This window comes from Peromyscus maniculatus, chromosome 1, assembly GCF_049852395.1.
Source record: "Peromyscus maniculatus bairdii isolate BWxNUB_F1_BW_parent chromosome 1, HU_Pman_BW_mat_3.1, whole genome shotgun sequence".
Classification (NCBI taxonomy): Eukaryota; Metazoa; Chordata; class Mammalia; order Rodentia; family Cricetidae; genus Peromyscus; species Peromyscus maniculatus.
The window spans coordinates 196146904-196163945 of NC_134852.1; the positions used below are offsets into that span (position 1 = coordinate 196146904).

General features: G+C 44.4%; 1 protein-coding gene across 2 annotated transcripts in view; it reads left to right on the forward strand.

Moving 5' to 3' along the window:
• Abcc2 (ATP binding cassette subfamily C member 2) overlaps nucleotides 1-17042 on the forward strand; it is a 61092-nt gene that overhangs the window by 11269 nt on the left and 32781 nt on the right. For both annotated transcript variants that reach the window (XM_042263944.2, XM_076563140.1), the window contains exons 4-14: nucleotides 823-948; nucleotides 2194-2328; nucleotides 2516-2623; nucleotides 3138-3193; nucleotides 4472-4706; nucleotides 6945-7111; nucleotides 8562-8739; nucleotides 11194-11448; nucleotides 12364-12429; nucleotides 13998-14135; nucleotides 14643-14789. In XM_042263944.2, the coding sequence (XP_042119878.2) occupies nucleotides 823-948; nucleotides 2194-2328; nucleotides 2516-2623; nucleotides 3138-3193; nucleotides 4472-4706; nucleotides 6945-7111; nucleotides 8562-8739; nucleotides 11194-11448; nucleotides 12364-12429; nucleotides 13998-14135; nucleotides 14643-14789 (1611 nt within the window). The remainder of the gene's footprint in view (nucleotides 1-822; nucleotides 949-2193; nucleotides 2329-2515; nucleotides 2624-3137; nucleotides 3194-4471; nucleotides 4707-6944; nucleotides 7112-8561; nucleotides 8740-11193; nucleotides 11449-12363; nucleotides 12430-13997; nucleotides 14136-14642; nucleotides 14790-17042) is intronic.

The following is a 17042-nucleotide window of genomic DNA, read 5'->3' on the forward strand; positions in this document are numbered from 1 at the left end:
ACACATTCCTCCCAAGAATAAACATTTTTACCTTATATTTTCTATGGATCAGGAATTTATGAGCCACTTGCTTGACTCTATTTTAAGGTCCCTCATGAGGTTCTTGGCCAGAGGATCTGCTTCTAAGATGTTCATCCACTTGAGTGTTAGCAGAAGTCCTCAGTTTCTCACTGGCTGTTACAAAGCAGTCTCATTTCCTAATCAAGTGGACCTTTCCCTGGAGCACTTTGAACATCTTCATGACAGGGCGAGCAGGCTTCTTGAGAACTATTGCCCTGGGAATGCCAAGACAGAGGGAAACCAAGACAGAACAGCTGTGTGGCTTTCTGTGACTTTTACCACTTGCTTTCTTAAGACTTTTTAAAATGTGTACAAGTGTCTCTGCACACAACTGCAGGTATCTGCGGAGGCCAGATGAGGGCATCAAATCCAATGGAACTGGAGCTGCCTTTTTTAATAGTCGTGAGCCATCTGTTGTGAAGAAAGGAGTACTAACAACAATAATCATTGACACATTTAAAAAATCATCACATCATAATACTTATCATGGCTTCTTTTGTTTTAAAACATGTCCTCACTACCTAGCCCAGTCTGGCTTTGAACTCATGATCTTTCTTCCTCAACTTCCCATGTGCTGGGGTTACAGTTATTGTGGCATACTTTTAATGTGGTTCCTACTTGAATTATGTATGGGTAGTTACACTAGAAATATTTATTTAGTGTGTTATTTGAATCACTGTGTACTCTTGTCCATCACTACAAACCGTTCCATTGCATGAAGTTCCCAGAGCCTCAACAGTAACGCGTCTTGTCTCTCCTCAGGTGCTCGTCCTGTTTCTTCTCATTGTAGCAGCCATAGACCTGGCTCTTGCACTCACAGAAGATTCTGGACAAGCCACAATTCCTCCTGTTAGATATACTAATCCAATCCTCTACATATGCACATGGGTAAGATCCAGGACCACTTCCACCCTGTTTATCTTCTCTTAACCCGGAAACAGCTGAAATGTACTCTTTGGTATTGAATTAAGTCCACTTTCACCTGTCTGTTACAAGAATTTACAGAGAAATATTGCTTAATTTTAAAGGAGTGAAACAAACTTCTTCTTGTTTTGAATTCCAATCTATAGAACCTTCTCCAATTTTACTCCCACATTTCTTGCCATCTAAGGACCACAGATGAAATCACTGAGTCTAAAGCTGTATATAAGTTTGATAACAGAAACCGCTAAACCAGGTGATACACTCCTGCAATCCCAGCCGGCGGTGTGTTCCAAGCCAGCCTATCTCAAAACAGAGAGAAGGAAAAGAAAAGAAAGAAGGAAACTACTATCTCTCCGGCAGGCATATTTTATTTGGAGAGAGGAGCACATAGTATTTAAAAGAAACTATTGAATAGTTGCTATCATATTAAAAGAAGAAACTGACACAAAGCTATTTGGATTGACAAACTTTCTCAAAAACTGAGAAGCTTAGATTTTTCTGTGTTCAGTACAGCCGTGGAGTCCCCTTGCCCTGCCTTCATTCAGGAACGTGATCTGGCAGTTCTCCCCAGGAATCCTGTGATCACTGCGCAGACAGTGGTGTTCTGGAGCTGGCTAATACAGCGCTGACTGGGTTGACACCCCCCCCCCAACTCTTCATTTGGAAATCAAGTCTACCACAGCAGCACTCTTTACACCAGGACCATAGACCGTTGCTACAGATCATGGTTTCTTTCCCTCCAGAGCAGTAGTTTGCTAGCACAGTACTAGGTATAGGAACCAACATGTTTGTGTGAAATGATACAGGCAAGGCTTAGGGATTTTAAAGGAAAGTGAGTTTCTTAGACCAATATTACAGAATCAAGATATAGTCGACCAGTACCTATTCACCAGAATCTGCCTCCTCAGCCTGACTACTGCCTGTTGCCAGTTTCCTGGTGTCCTGAAAAGGTTTTCATAACTCTTAAAGTAACTGCACTGAAGTTCAGTTGTAACACTCTGCTTTCTCGCTAACTTCTCACCAGCGTGTAGAGATGAAGCACTAGAAAGAGGGTCCAATAGCATCAAGGAAGAAATGTAAATCTGACATTCATGTATCCTCTGCCTGGCTAAATTAGCCTCAGGTCCCCTCTTCCGTGTTCCCTGACACCCTCCTCCTCTATCCTTGGTGGTGACACTGCTTCAGAGTCCCGTGCACGTTTCCCTCTAGCTCCTGGTTCTGGTGATCCAGCACAGCAGGCTGTGGTGCATACAGAAGAACTCGTGGTTCCTGTCCCTGTTCTGGATTCTCTCAGTATTCTGTGGAACATTCCAATTTCAGACTCTGATACGAGCACTCCTGCAGGTAAGGAGAAAGGGAGGTGACGATAAGGAACTTCTGGGCAGCTTCTGAGTCAAAGAAAATGGCCTCAGGTAATCTGAGTTCCAGGATAGAATTGTCTCAAAGAGTTTAATCATAAGCACTGGTGCACATGGATTGTTAGACTGTGATTTAAAAAAAAAACAACTCATTTTTTTCCTCCTACCCTTAGGACAGCAAGTCTAACATGGCCTACTCCTGCCTGTTCTTCATCTCCTATGGGTTCCAGATCGTCATCCTTATCCTCTCAGCCTTTTCAGAACCAAGTGACTTATCACACGTGAGATAACTATATTCATTTCATATATTATTTAACTGGAGGATACCCGAGCATAAGTAGTTTGGAGATGTCTGAGTTTCATGGAGTTCTCATGAGCCCACAATAAGGGACAGATTGAATATCACTGATCCAAAAGTCTAATATCCAAAATTCCCCAAGTTTGAAGCTTTCAAAAAGATTTTTCAAAATGAAAAATCTTCAAAACTTGAAACACGATTGGTCCTAAATTTTAGAAAGTAGTATAGAATGTTTTCTATATATGAAGAAACAAAATGCTAAGTATGTGGAAACACCGAATTCCATGTTCATCTGGAAATGTTCCACGCAGACAGCTAACTCACATATCTATGCCAGAAAATCTGGTCTTTCAAGCCTCCAAATGCATGCTGACCAACCAACATCAGCATAACAGCTAGACTCTAAAGCCATGTCTAGAAAAGCAGTTTCTGATTTTAGAGCCCCATAGAGTTCCTATTTCCAATTGATTCACTTTTCAACGTTTTATATTTTTCAGAATCCATCATCCACGGCTTCATTTCTGAGTAGCATTACGTTTAGTTGGTTTGACAGGTAGGCAGTGCCTGGATTATGGGTTATCTGTATCTTTATATGCTCAATTCTCTGAAAGTGAAGAAAAACTCAGTTTTTTAAAAGGGCCTCCTGTGGCCTCCATTTTTCTTCTCTTAGAGAGTTTAGGTTAGTTCAGCCCCTTCGTTGGGTTGATTAGGATAAGGAGGAGAAACTGGGAGGTAATCATTTTTGGTAGCCTGAGAGTTCCATGGGAAACACAGAAGGAGACAGCAAGACAGGAAAGGGGGGAGGTGGAGGCAGGTGGTGTGGTACAGACTTGCTGGGAAAGGAAAACGCAGCAACCTGTGCTACCAGAGGGTCTAGAACAGGTATCTTTGGTCTTTGTAGTTTGTAGACCCTCTGAAAGGCTGGTGAGGTCCATAAATGTTTTATGTACATTGGACACTGACTATAAACATAGAATATTTAAAAAGCAAGTTTGTGGGGGTGGAGAGATGGCCCAACAGCTCAGATTCTTGCTATTCTTTCAGAGGACCTGGATTCAGTTCCCTGCACTCATATCAAGTGGCTCACTTACTACCTGTAACTCCGGCTCCAGCAGGATCTCATGCCTCCAGCATGTACAGGCATCTGCACACATGCACACATACTTTCATACAGATACATACACATAATTAAAATAAAAAGACACATTTGTGATATAGTAATGAATATACTTTAAAATCAATTCATTGAATTTAAACATCTAGTGATAGATCTCATAAGGATCATAATTTGAAAGTAGCGATGAGTCTAGGTTAGCCATGAAAGCATCTATGGTTTCTCTTGGAAACAAAGACACCATATTCTGCTCAGATTAGGAGAAAAGGCTGGATTTCAGCTATGAGTTGTTACAAATAAAGATGTAATTAATGTTCCACTCATGTTCTCAAGCCCTGAGTTGGAGAGTCACAATCTAGAAATACAGTATGAAGGCAGCTTGAGATTGGCTAAATTTCCTAAGGGCATCAGGGAGGTCCCTCAAGGAGATGCCAGAGTGTAGAGAGAAGGAGCGAGAGCAGGAGGAGGTGACACCTTTGACTTTTGACCCAGTAGGGCCTCTTCCCTTCTCTTTTCCATGTTCTCTCCTAACACATTCTGTTGTCTCTGTGTCCTCTCCACCCTTCTGTTAGATTAAAGGGCCAGGAGATGGAGATAGCGGAACAGTAGAGAAGTCCAAAACGTCACCCCCCTCTCTCAGATCTGCAGGCCAGGTTCTGATAGAGGCGGGCTGATACAGCACATAGGGTCTCAGCCTGTGGGTCATTCTTGTTCCAGCACTGTTCTGAAAGGTTACAAGCATCCGTTGACACTAGAAGATATCTTGGATGTGGATGAAGGGCTTCAAACAAAGTCAGTCATAAGCAAGTTTGAAGTGTTCATGACAAAGGACCTGCAGAAAGCCAAGCAGGCTCTTCAGAGGCGGCGGCAGAAGAAGTCCCAGCGGAGCCCTGATGCCACACTGCACAGTTTGGACAAGAACCAGAGTCAAAGCCAAGATGTTCTTGTCCTGGTAACTTTAACACAAGTGTCTGTGTGAATGTGCTGTATGCCTCAGGCAAGAAGCAGTGTCATTTCTGACATTTTTTCACATTTTCATACTATTCTATACTTTTCACTGCACTTTATATTAGTGATGTGCACAGTTCTCATAATGCCTGAGTGATGGATGTGTGGATGTATAATAGACTGTTGTTTCTCCTTTGGCATATATTTGAAAATTTTCACAGTATAACAATGAAAATAATAATAATAATAACAATAACATTACTAGGGCTAGGGAGATGGATGGCCCAGTGGGTAAGAGCACTTTCCACGTGAGCCTGGGGGTCTGACTTTGAAGACCTAAAACCTACATAAAAGCTGGACACAGTAGAACGTGCATCTGCAGTTCTGGGTGCCTACAGGAAATGGGGAGTGGAGACAGGAAAATATGCAGAAACTCTCAGGCCAGCCAGCCAGATTTAAGCAGCAGGGAAGGGACCCTGTCTCAAACAAGGTAAGGCCAAGGCCAAGACCAACACATGAAGGTTGTCCTGACACCCAGGTGTACACTTTGGTACACCTACAACCTGTACTCCCACACACAAACATTCTCTCTCTCTCTCTCTCTCTCTCTCTCTCTCTCTCTCTCTCTCTCTCTCTCCACACACACACACACACACACACACACACACACACACACACACACACACCACATACACACACAAAATCATTACTAGAAACTGCTCTGTTAGAAGTCAGCATTAGTAGCTAACATGTTGTCTCATTTACTCAAACATATTTACTGAGCACAGATGTGTGTCTATTTGGGGTAATGGGTACAACAAACAAGTCTGATAGAAAGCTCATCTTTAGAGAACCAGGGAAAAAAGCAATAAGACAATCAATATGCTGAGGGAAATAAATGCGATTAATAAACTAAAAACAAGCATGGCACAGTGATGACTCAGGACGCCCAGCAGGAGCATCAGGAGTTTGAGAACAGCTGGGGTAGGATGGTGAGAGGAAGGGAAGGACTGGGGGGCAGAGGAGAGGAGGAAGGAAAATGGAGTGCTGGTTCACACGTTGATGACCCTGGCTCTGATTCCCAGGACCACAGACACACTGAGAAAGAGGAAGGTGCTGTGTCGGAGTGGGAAGAGGAGGGGGGAAATGTATCATCCCCACGCACTGGAAGCTAGTCATCTGAGTTGAGGTCACCGGAGGGTCATTTTCTCCCTGAAACATGGAGGGAAGAATGATTTCTGCCTTTCCTACTTCTGTTTTAGGCTAGAAATCCTAAGCATTCCTTGGCTAGTGGGTGCATCATCCCATTCACTGTCTCAATTTTGTCACATAGCCATCTTATCCCTGTCTCTTTTCCTCTTATAAGGACACCAGCCATGCTGGATTACAGTCTAAGGACCAGTTTGCTCACACAGATCCTATTTCCAAAGAAGGGCACATTCTAAGACCCTGAGAGTGGGACTTGGTTTTACTTAGGGTTCTCTAGAGTATGAATCTCTCTCTACATATCTATCTAAATATCGTGATCCCATTGTAGCACTGAGCCTTCCTCAGGGTGAGCTTTTAAGCACAAAAACCATGTTCTGGGTTGACATACTTCAGTTAACAAGAACAGTTAGCCAGAAGTGGAACTACAAAGGCTAAAATGTACATTTTAGAGACTTTCCCAGAACTATGGACTTGGATGAATTAGGTCTTTGTTTCTGTTTTGGCAGGTGGTACTGCATGCACACTGAGTTTTAGGGACTGTATGGTATTTCCATCATAGAGACAGTTGTGCTAAGGTCTGGGGCCCTGTTACATACTGAGCTACAACTTCAGACCTTGAGTTTTTGAAATAGTCTTTTTATGGAGTTAAGGCTGGGCTTAAACTCACTGTGTAGCTCAGGCTGGCCTCAAATTAATAATCCGTAATCCTTCTACTTTAGCCTCCTGAGTATGGGGATTCCCAGTGTCTGTCTGGGCTTATCTTTGTGATGTGTTCTCTCTGGTTTGGTTGTCTGCTTTTCAACCCAAAGGCTATTATGGTATGAGTTAGGTGGGAGAGAAAGAGGCCGGAAGGTGGGCAGCAATAAGAAGGTGAAGAGAGATTTCAACTGTCCACAGAGGGCGGGGAGGGGTAGGGGGGTGGTGGTGGGGGGCTCCTAGGCCCTGCTGGAGCCTGGAGCCGTTCAGAGCATGGTCTTATGAGGCTTACACCGCACAATTTTGTGGACATGGTTGTCTTTGGTTTTGTACCTAGGAAGAAGCTAAAAAGAAGAAGAAAAAGAAGTCTGAAACCACAAAAGACTATCCCAAATCCTGGCTGATCAAGGCCCTCTTCAAAACTTTCTATGTGGTGATCTTGAAATCATTTATATTGAAATTCATCCATGATATTCTTCTGTTTCTGAATCCTCAGATACTGAAGTGAGTGCCCAGGACTTGCTGTCCTGTCTGGCTGCCCCTGCTGCCCTCCCTGCCCTGTGTCTATGTAGGCAAGAGTGGTCATTGCGTGCCCATGTTTGAAAAGCACTCCTGCGTTTCTTCCACCTTCCAGCCTTGTGTACACGAAGAACACAATGCCATTTTCAAGATAAGATGACACGTTAGCCCCGCTCTTTTCCATGTCCCTCTCCTAAGAGGAGGGCACAGACGCGTTAGACTTCTTTGTTGTTAACCTGAACTAGTATGGACTGAGCCACATTTCAGAGATGGGCAGCATGCTTCAGGAGAGTGAATAAACTCATCTCTTCATAGCCAGCACCTTTTTTAGAGGTCCAGGGTGCTCACGATGGGGGTTGAATCTGCCACTGTATGGACCAGCTAGAGAGCCCTTTGCCTTGTCTGGGTACGAGCTTGCCTTGTCTAAAAATGAATTGACTGTTGCCATGTCCTGTGACAGGACTGAAACATTACAGTAGCAGGTGTGTGTGTGTGTGTGTGTGTGTGTGTGTGTGTGTGTGTGTGTGTGTGTGTGTGTGTATGTGTGTGTGTGAGAGAGAGAGAGAGACAGAGACAGAGACAGACAGAGACAGAGACAGAGAGAGACAGAGAGACAAAGACAGAGACAGGCAGAAAGAGATTTCTCTAAAGATCTTTTTTTTTTTTTTTTTTTTCATTTTTGGCGTCTCTCTATGTAGCCCAGGCTGACTGACATTAAATTCTTGGTTCTCCCTTAGTCCCTGAGTACTGGAATTGCATATCTTAGGGTTACTATTATTTTGATGAAATGCCATGACCAAAAGCAAGTTGGGGACGAAAGAGTTTATTTGGCTTACGCTTCTACATCGTACTCCAGCAGTGAAGGAAGTTGAGGCAAGAATTCAAACAGGGCAGGGATGATGAGGCAGGAGCTGATGCAGAGGCCATCAAGGGGTGCTGCTTACTGGCTTGTTCCCCATGGCTTACTTTCCTATAGAACCCAGGACCACCAGCCCAGGGATGATACCACCCACAACTGGCTGGGCCCTTCCCTATCAATCACTAATTAAGAAAAATTCCCAGTCAGGCGTAGTGGCGCATGCCTTTAATCCCAGCACTCGGGAGGCAGAGGCAGGCGGGTGGATCTCTGTGAGTTCAAGCCAGCCTGGTCTACAGAGTGAGTTCCAGGATAGCCATGGCTGTCACACAGAGAAACCCTGTCTCAAAAAACCAAAAAATAAAAAAATAAATTCATAAGGCCCACCTACAGCCTGATCTCATGGAGGCATTTTCTTCATTAAGGTTCGCTCCTGTCGGGTGACTTTAGCTTGTGTTGGGGACAGTTTTGGTTGTTTTGTTCCCTATAGAGCAAGTGAGGCTTCGGCTGTGCGTAAGCAGGAGGAGGAGCCCGGGGACTAATGAGTGAGTGTCACCTGGTTTGGTTTTGTCCCCGCAGATTCCTCATCACCTTTGTGAGCGATCCCGACACATATGCGTGGCTTGGATATGTCTCTGCGATCCTAATGTTTGCTGTGACAGTCATCCAGTCCTTCTGCCTCCAGTATTATTTCCAGTTGTGCTTCATATTGGGAATGAGTGTACGGACAACGCTCATGGCTTCCGTATATAAGAAGGTAAGCAATTACGTCAGGGATAGCCCAAAAGGAGAAAAGAATCAAACCAAAGAAAAAAATACTTAATAAATGTGAGCATTTATTCCAAGATTGAGGAAACTTTAATAGAAATGAAAATTAATGTCAACACTTAGTTTTGATTAGTTATAAGGTTTCCTTAAATCCTTCTTTGGAAATTAAAAAATTTCCAAAATTCTGTGGAGAAGCTAGCAAGCTGCCCAGGGTCTGCCTTCAGCCCTGAAGGCTCAGACACCATTCTCCTGCCTCTGCTGACAAAATGGAGAGCCTCAGAAAATAAGATAAAGTCGGAGAAGAAGGCGCTGAGGGTCACACTCTCAGAACCATCAACATTTAATTTTTTTAATATTTTTGTTTTATTTTCTGTGCATGGGTGTTTTATCTGTATGCATGTATGTTCACCATATGTGTGTCTGGTGCCCATGGAGGCCAGAAGAGGGCATCAGATCCCCTGGAACTGGAGACATTTGTGAGCCTCCATATGGATGGTGAGAATTGAACCCACATCCTTAGGAAGAACAGCCAGTGCCCTTAACCACTGAGCCATCTGTCTCTCCAGCCCCTGACCATCAACATTTAATTCAAATACTTATTAGCATGGGTTTAAAGACCTGGTATATTTGTCCTAAATTATAATCTTAACAGTGGATTAAATTGCTGTGTGAGTCATGGCCCCATCACCCAAGAATATATTTTTCCCAGAAACTTATTTTTCTGGTTCCTCCTTCTCTTTGTGTTTGTTGTTTTGTTTTGGGGAAGCTGCTGATCTGACTGAGACCTTCTGTGTGCTACACAAATGTGCTACCACTGAGCTACATCCCCAGCCTAGCCATCCCCTTTTCTGTCTTAGCAGCTACCAAACCTTCCTCTGCCTATTTATTCACTTACCTATTTCAACTACATTCTCTCATTACTGATCAGGTTCTGCAGGTTTGGGAGATGTTCTATTTGCTTGAGATGGTTTACATTTTTAAATTACATTTATTTGTGTGCATGTGTATGTATGTGTATATGTATGTATATGTGTGTAAATGTGTGTGTAGATGTGTGTAAAGTGTGTGTGTGTGTAGACATGTGTGTATAGGCATGTGTGTAGACGTGTGTGTGTGTGTGTGTGTGTGTGTGTGTGTGTGTGTGTGCATGTGTGTATAGGCATGTGTGTAGACATGTGTGTGTGTAGGTAGGTGAAGCTGAGAGAACAATTTGCAGGGGCTGGTTCTCTCCTCCCACCATGTGGGTTCTGAGGATCAAGCCCAGGTTGACAGACGTGGCAGCAAGTGTTTTTACCTCCTCAGTCATCTCCCTGGATCTGATATCAATCAATTAAAGCAACCAGGACAGTTCTCCAGGACAGGCTCTCTACCTTTTTAAAAATTCTAATTTGTGGCAAGTTGACACTAAAACCAACCACTATATTGCATCTCACACTGTAGTTCAGGATGGCTTAGAACTTAGTATGTAGCCCAGTCTGGCTATTAGCTTTCCAGCAATCCTCCTGCCTCAGTCTCCTGAGGACTGAGATTACAGGTGTAAGCTACTCTAGCCAGTTTTGTAAGGCATAGTAAGGGGCAGAGGTGTGAGTATCAGTCACCTGATCTCCCTACATGAAGGCAGAAAGTCTGTATTGTGAGATTCAGGCATGTAGAACTTGCCTGTGAACAGCAGAGAAAGCACGTTACTTCACATGTGTGACCTCTGCAGCTTTCCTCTCTATTCTGCTTGCACTCTGTAAGACTGTGGCTGAATATAAGTTAGCTATATCAAAAGCAAAAGGGGGCTGGTGAGGTGACTCAGCAGGTAAAGATGCCTGCCACCAAGCTGATGACTGAGGGACCCTTCCATTACACACACACACAATAAATAAATAAAACATAATAAAAATGTTAAGTCTACAAGGCAACAATCTAGAATGCTGACTTAACCCTTCTCTTCTTCCATCTTTAGTTTCCTCATTTTCTCCCATTCTCCAGGATTGAATTGTCCATGATACAATAGTGAAATGGGTAAATGTAGACCTTGTCCTCACAGTTTTCATCTGATAAATAAATAGAAAAATAAAATAACTATGATTCTTTATAATTAAGGGAAAGAAAGAGTTAACTACAGAATGGTATAGGGTACACAAAAGAGGTAACGCTTGTAAATTTGGGAGTCTGGGTAGTCATTTCAAAAGTTGCATTTAAGTTGATACCAAGGGATAGATGGGAATTTTCTGGGCAAAGCAGTGTATAGGTGGGTGGGATTTAATGAAAATGAAAATGAGAGGCACAAGTGGTCAAAAATGAGCTAACACTGTTGGGCTAAGGTTTGGTCCCATAGAGCAGTTATGTCCATATGGAGCCCGTTCTGTTGTTTTCTCATTTCCTGAGGTCCTCTTCTGCTCCCCACTGTCTTTTGTTTTATCTGCTGACCCCCAATCCTAATCTTTATCATTAGGCACTGAGCCTGTCTAACTTGGCCAGGAGGCAGTACACCATTGGAGAAACCGTGAACTTGATGTCTGTGGATTCCCAGAAGCTAATGGATGTGACCAACTACATGCACTTGGTGTGGTCAAGTGTTTTACAGATCACCTTATCCATCTTCTTCCTGTGGAGAGAGTTGGGACCTTCAGTCTTAGCAGGTGTTGGGGTAATGGTTCTCCTAATCCCAGTGAATGCGCTGCTGGCTACCAAGAACAGGAAGATTCAGGTAAAGGGATGGTCACCTGTGTGCATGCGCCTCTTTAACATCTAAACTCTGCCTATGCTACTAATTCTTAGAGGGAATTTGGGGAGGGAAAAGCTTACGGGAGACTTTCTACCACCCGAAATGTACTTAGCTTTTTCTAACTTCCCTTTTGGCCTCCGACCACCCAGAATATAATTTTCCCCCGGCTCTGCTGAGCTTCCTTCAGAAGTGATTTTTAAAACCTTGTTCTCCATCATAGCAAAATAAAGCAACCACACTAGCCATCACGTGGGTAACCCCAACTTTCGGCTTTTGTCCTGACAGTCACTCTGCCATTACCAGGTGGTACCTCCAAGCAGAGAGTCGTGCCAGGAATCGCGGATTCATTTAGTAGCAAATATTGTCTTAAAACTCTATTGCATGTCTTGCCAAGAGCACAGCAAGAAGTCAGACAAGGACCCTCCTCTCATGATACTGTGTTCTGCTTCCAGGGTAGAAACAGACAAAAATAATCAACCCCTGCTGAGAACTACACAGAGAACTGAGTGGAAAGTGGTAGTGGGTGGGTCGATGTTTTCAATAGGAGGTCAGAGGAGTCCTCTGAGGTGCCATCTAAAGCCGAACTCGGAGTGACACGTCCTGACAATGAAGGCGTGAGCCTGGGGAAGAGCAGGGGAGAACAACCCGAGGATAGAACACAGTCAGGCAAAGGCTGAAGGGAGGCAGGTAGGACAAGTCTGGCAGCTTCCAGGATTAGAAAGAGGACAGGGACAGAAGGAACAGAACGGGAAACAGGAAGCGTTGGAGAGAAATCAATGACGTCACTGGGCACCTCAAGTTCTGATAAAATGGCAGCCACTTCTTCCCCTAGGGCCTGCCATTAGCAGCAAACCTGGGCCTTCTCTCATTGTTTTTTGCCTTTCTTTTTCTTGGCAGGTCCAAAATATGAAGTATAAAGACAGGCGGTTAAAAACCATGAATGAGATTCTCAATGGAATTAAGGTAAAAAAGAAAAAAAGCCAAGCAGAGGAAACCCTCTGGGTGCAGAGACAGAGCAAGGGACTGACTCAGCTGCTGAGTGTCACATGACTGCTGATTCCTTTACCCACAAGGTTCTGTTTCCTCTTCTATCCCTGCCCCTTCCAGATACTCTTGAACCTTGATTTCTATTTATTTACCCTAAATGATTTGCCTTTACATTTTACTGTAGAAATACTTTAAAATAAATTTTTTATCTACCAATTTTATAAATAACAAAATTTGATCACACACACACACACACACACACACACACACACACACACACACCATCCCCTCACTTATCCCCTACTACTCCCTCTGAACCTTTTCTTCTTCTAGACACACACCCCTCTAATTTCCTCTTATTAAAAAATATATAACCCACTGAGTTTAGCTAGGATTATTTATATGTATGTGAGTGTAGAGTTATTTACTCAACGATGGAAATTTACCACAGGAAGAAAAATGATTCCCCTCCCCCAGGAGCCATTAACTACCTATAGCTCCTCCCCTACCGGTGGTGAGATGTTGCTGGGCTCAGTCGTAGATCATGACAGCTGTGTGAGTTCCTGAGCATGAGCACAGCATCGGCGTCAGTGTTTTACGGCACCCTTCCCATCCTCTGGCTCTGCCGCTGTTCTGGCCCATCTTCGTGATGTTCCCTGGGCCTTGGGGTTGAGGGGCAGGGATTGGAACCACTGTTTAGGGCTGAGCAGCACTCAGTGGTCACTTTTTCTTAGCTCTCTGCAGTAACTGCTGCCTCCTGCAAAGAGAAGCTTCACTGGCCAAGGCTGCGACAGTGCCAGTGTGTGGGTGTGAATGCAGTACTAAGAAGGGGTAGACATGTCCATTAGAAACAGCGGTAGTCAGTTCCCTGAGGCATGGCCTCCACGGCCACTGGTTTTTTGTTTTTGTTTTGTTTGTTTTAAGAAAATATTTATTTTTATTTCTCTCTCCTTCCCTCTGTTCCTCCCTCTCTCTCCCTCTGTGTGGGTGTCTGTGTCTTGTCTGTATGTGTGTGTGTGTGTGTGGGGGGGGTGTCTGTCTGTTTGTGTGCATGTGATTGCAGGTGCCCATGGAGTCCAGTGGTGTCAGACCCATTGAAACTCTTCCAGTTTCTTCAAGATCAGACATTCTATCACCTCCTTGATCCATTCTGTTAGTGAAACCTTCCACAGAGCTTCTTTCTACCTGTTTTTTTTTTTTTATTGCCTGAATGGAAACAATACTCTACAAAAGTGGGATGACTAGTTCACCTTGATTTGCTCAGAAATTTCCCAGCTTTAATATGGGAAGTTCTGTGTCTTAGCAAATTTATTTAGAAAGGCAAGCTAGGACAGTTTGTCAAAAAAAAAAAAAATTAAGTGAAGTATGTGTGTGAAATGCTTTACATATAGCATGTTGTCAATAAACACAAGCTACCTCTCTATAATGCAGATTTCTAGATTTACCCAAAATTTTGGTAACTTACCCTAAAATTAGGGTAGACCATATGTACTTGGTGCCCTTTCAGGCAACAATGTGAATTTTGCTGTTCTCTGACCCATTAGATCCTGAAGTATTTTGCCTGGGAACCTTCATTCAGAGACCAAGTCCATGGCCTTCGGAAGAAAGAACTCAAGAATTTGCTATTATTCGGCCAGTTTCAGACTATGATGGTATTCTTCTTGCAATTAACGCCAATCCTGGTGAGTAGAAGAGGCGTATGGACTGAGGTCACATTCTGAAAGGGAAGTCTATTCCTAATAGATTCCAAGCACCTATCGAGTTGATCCCTAGATTCGGGGAATTTATTCCCCTTTCTCAAACTCCTATATCCCTCCAACCCCAACTCCAGTTCTGCCCTTTATGTACTGCTGGGTGATCTGGTAGCCACTAGCGCGGTTTCAGAACATTCGTTATGAATATGGTCTCCAAGAATGACTTCCATGGAAGGACTTGTCTTCATGGGGAAGCAATGTGGGTGTGGTCAAAGAGACAGAAGGCCCACGCTCTGACCTCAGCAAACCATTAATTGACTGTCACCTTGGAAGAGATAGCTCTTTCTCTAATAGGATCAGTTTTCTTATGGGTAGTCTGAAGAGATTGAGATAATCCCTAACATTCCTTCAACTCTTATACACAGTGTTCTGAAACAGCACAAAGGTGTTTGGACCATTTCAGTAGTGAATTTCTCCCGGCCTTACTCTTCCTAGGTGTCTGTGGTTACCTTTTCTGTTTATGTCCTGGTGGACAGCAACAACGTCTTGAATGCAGAGAAGGCTTTCACCTCCATCACGCTCTTCAATGTCCTGCGCTTTCCTCTCACCATGCTCCCCATGGTGATCTCTGCAATGCTCCAGGTAAGGAAGGGCTTCACTGCCACCTGCTCACTTGCATTGTAGTGCAGATTACTAGCCTGCTGTATCTCATGTCCACCCTCTGGTAATTGGTAAACTGAAAGTTCGGCTGGTTTCTGGAGACCAGTGCATTGATCTTAGTAAAATCACCAGCTCTCTGAGCCCCAGTTTATTTGGCTCTCTTATTAAAATGTGGATAGTCATACTAACCTCATCCACTTTACAGGGAGACAGTCTTACAAAGGCATTCAGTGAGACTGTTATGATTATGCCTGGCCAGAGCCATTTTCCCAGACTAGCTTCTCTCTTGTTTTCCTACAGCTCTTGAGGTATTGACATAGTATTAGGTAAATATGGCATCAAAGAAAAGACCCTGTCTTTGCATGAACCTATGTAGTAATAAGTTTGGGAGCCTCACGCTAACTTCAGTAAACCTGGGCCGGAGGCAATGTTTTATGCTCTGAAAACTGGACATAGTCACTGAGAACATAGTCACCATGGACTAGACCTCAGGAGGAAGTCCAGAGGGCAGATGGCAGACTGATGACAGTCCCAGAGTGTTGGGGTGTGGAGCCAACCTGCATTCACTTGAGAGGTAGCCGGGTTCAGACACCCCTGGCCATAAGAAGGACTGAGTGCGAAGAGAAGGCCTTCTGTGTTAGAGGGAATAAAGAAGCCAGTGAGGAAACAGCACTCTCGTTTTAGATATAGTTTATTGCATCCACAGCAAAAGTAAAGGTGCTCACTCCCTTCGGCTCCTTGTCACACAACGTTAACACCCAGCCAAAGGGGACTGACGGTGTTGCGGCATGGGCAGTGGGACGTTCTGTTTCTGGGGTGCTGATCCGTGAAGCAGCTGGATCCACAGTTGAGGTTTCATATCTCCTCAGAGGCTGGCTATCTGTGAGAACCAATCTCATGACAGCTCTCCTAGAAGACAGGAAGGACAATGAAAAACACCCAAGTGGGTGCTCCTTGAAAACCTCCCAAGTCCTTATGTTCTAGCAGTTTCAGAGTGTTCTGCCAGAACTTAGACCAGCTGAAGTTTAATCTTTGGCCAGTTCCTCTCTAGAGGACACTGTAGTAGACCAGCTATAACATTGGATGGATGATTCATCACGGCATAGACTCAAGCAAATAGGGGCAAGACTGGGCCCTGTTACCAGAAGTAGGTAGAAGTTAGTGTTCTGTCCTAGAAGAAGGTGGTAGTTTCTGGAAATAAGAGCAAAGTTTGGAGAAAAATAGTCATATAGTTGAAAGCTGAGTCTATGAAGCTGAAATACTATCTTTATATACTTCTGTCTCATGTGGGATGGCTGGCAGGGCTGAGGTGTGGTGGCATGGCTGGCAGGGCTGAGGTGTGGTGGCATGGCTGGCAGGGCTGAGGTGTGGTGGGATGGCTGGCAGGGCTGAGGTGTGGTGGGATGGCTGGCAGGGCTGAGGTGTGGTGGGATGGCTGGCAGGGCTGAGGTGTGGTGGGATGGCTGGCAGGGCTGAGGTGTGGTGGGATGGCTGGCAGGGCTGAGGTGTGGTGGGATGGCTGGCAGGGCTGAGGTGTGGTGGGATGGCTGGCAGGGCTGAGGTGTGGTGGCATGGCTGGCAGGGCTGAGGTGTGGTGGCATGGCTGGCAGGGCTGAGGTGTGGTGGCATGGCTGGCAGGGCTGAGGTGTGGTGGGATGGCTGGCAGGGCTGAGGTGTGGTGGGATGGCTGGCAGGGCTGAGGTGTGGTGGGATGGCTGGCAGGGCTGAGGTGTGGTGGGATGGCTGGCAGGGCTGAGGTGTGGTTGAGTTTACAGTAGTGGTCAGGAGGTTCCAACTGTAGCAAAGTCGTGGCTAATAACAACGTCAGAATCACTTTCCTGCTTGTGTTTTGTTAGTGAATTCTTTTACTTCCCCTTAGTTTTATTTCCATAAGGCCAACTCTTTTTCTTAATGATGTTATTATTTATTCTTTGAGAATTTCATTCAGTAGATTTTGAGTACATCCTTTTCCTTTCCTCAACTCCTTCCTGATTCTCGCCCATCTCCTTACCTACCCAACTTCATATTCTTCAAATTTCTGTTTAAAACAAAAACAAAACAAACAAAAAGCCAAAACAAAGCAAAACAATGTGGGGCAGTGGTTCCACAAGCTTTAGTCCCAGCACTTAGGAGGCAGAGGCAGGCAGATCTCTGAGTTCAAGGCCAGCCTGATCTACACAGTGAGTTCCAGGACTGCCGGGACTACACAGAGAAACTCTATCTTAAAAAACCAAA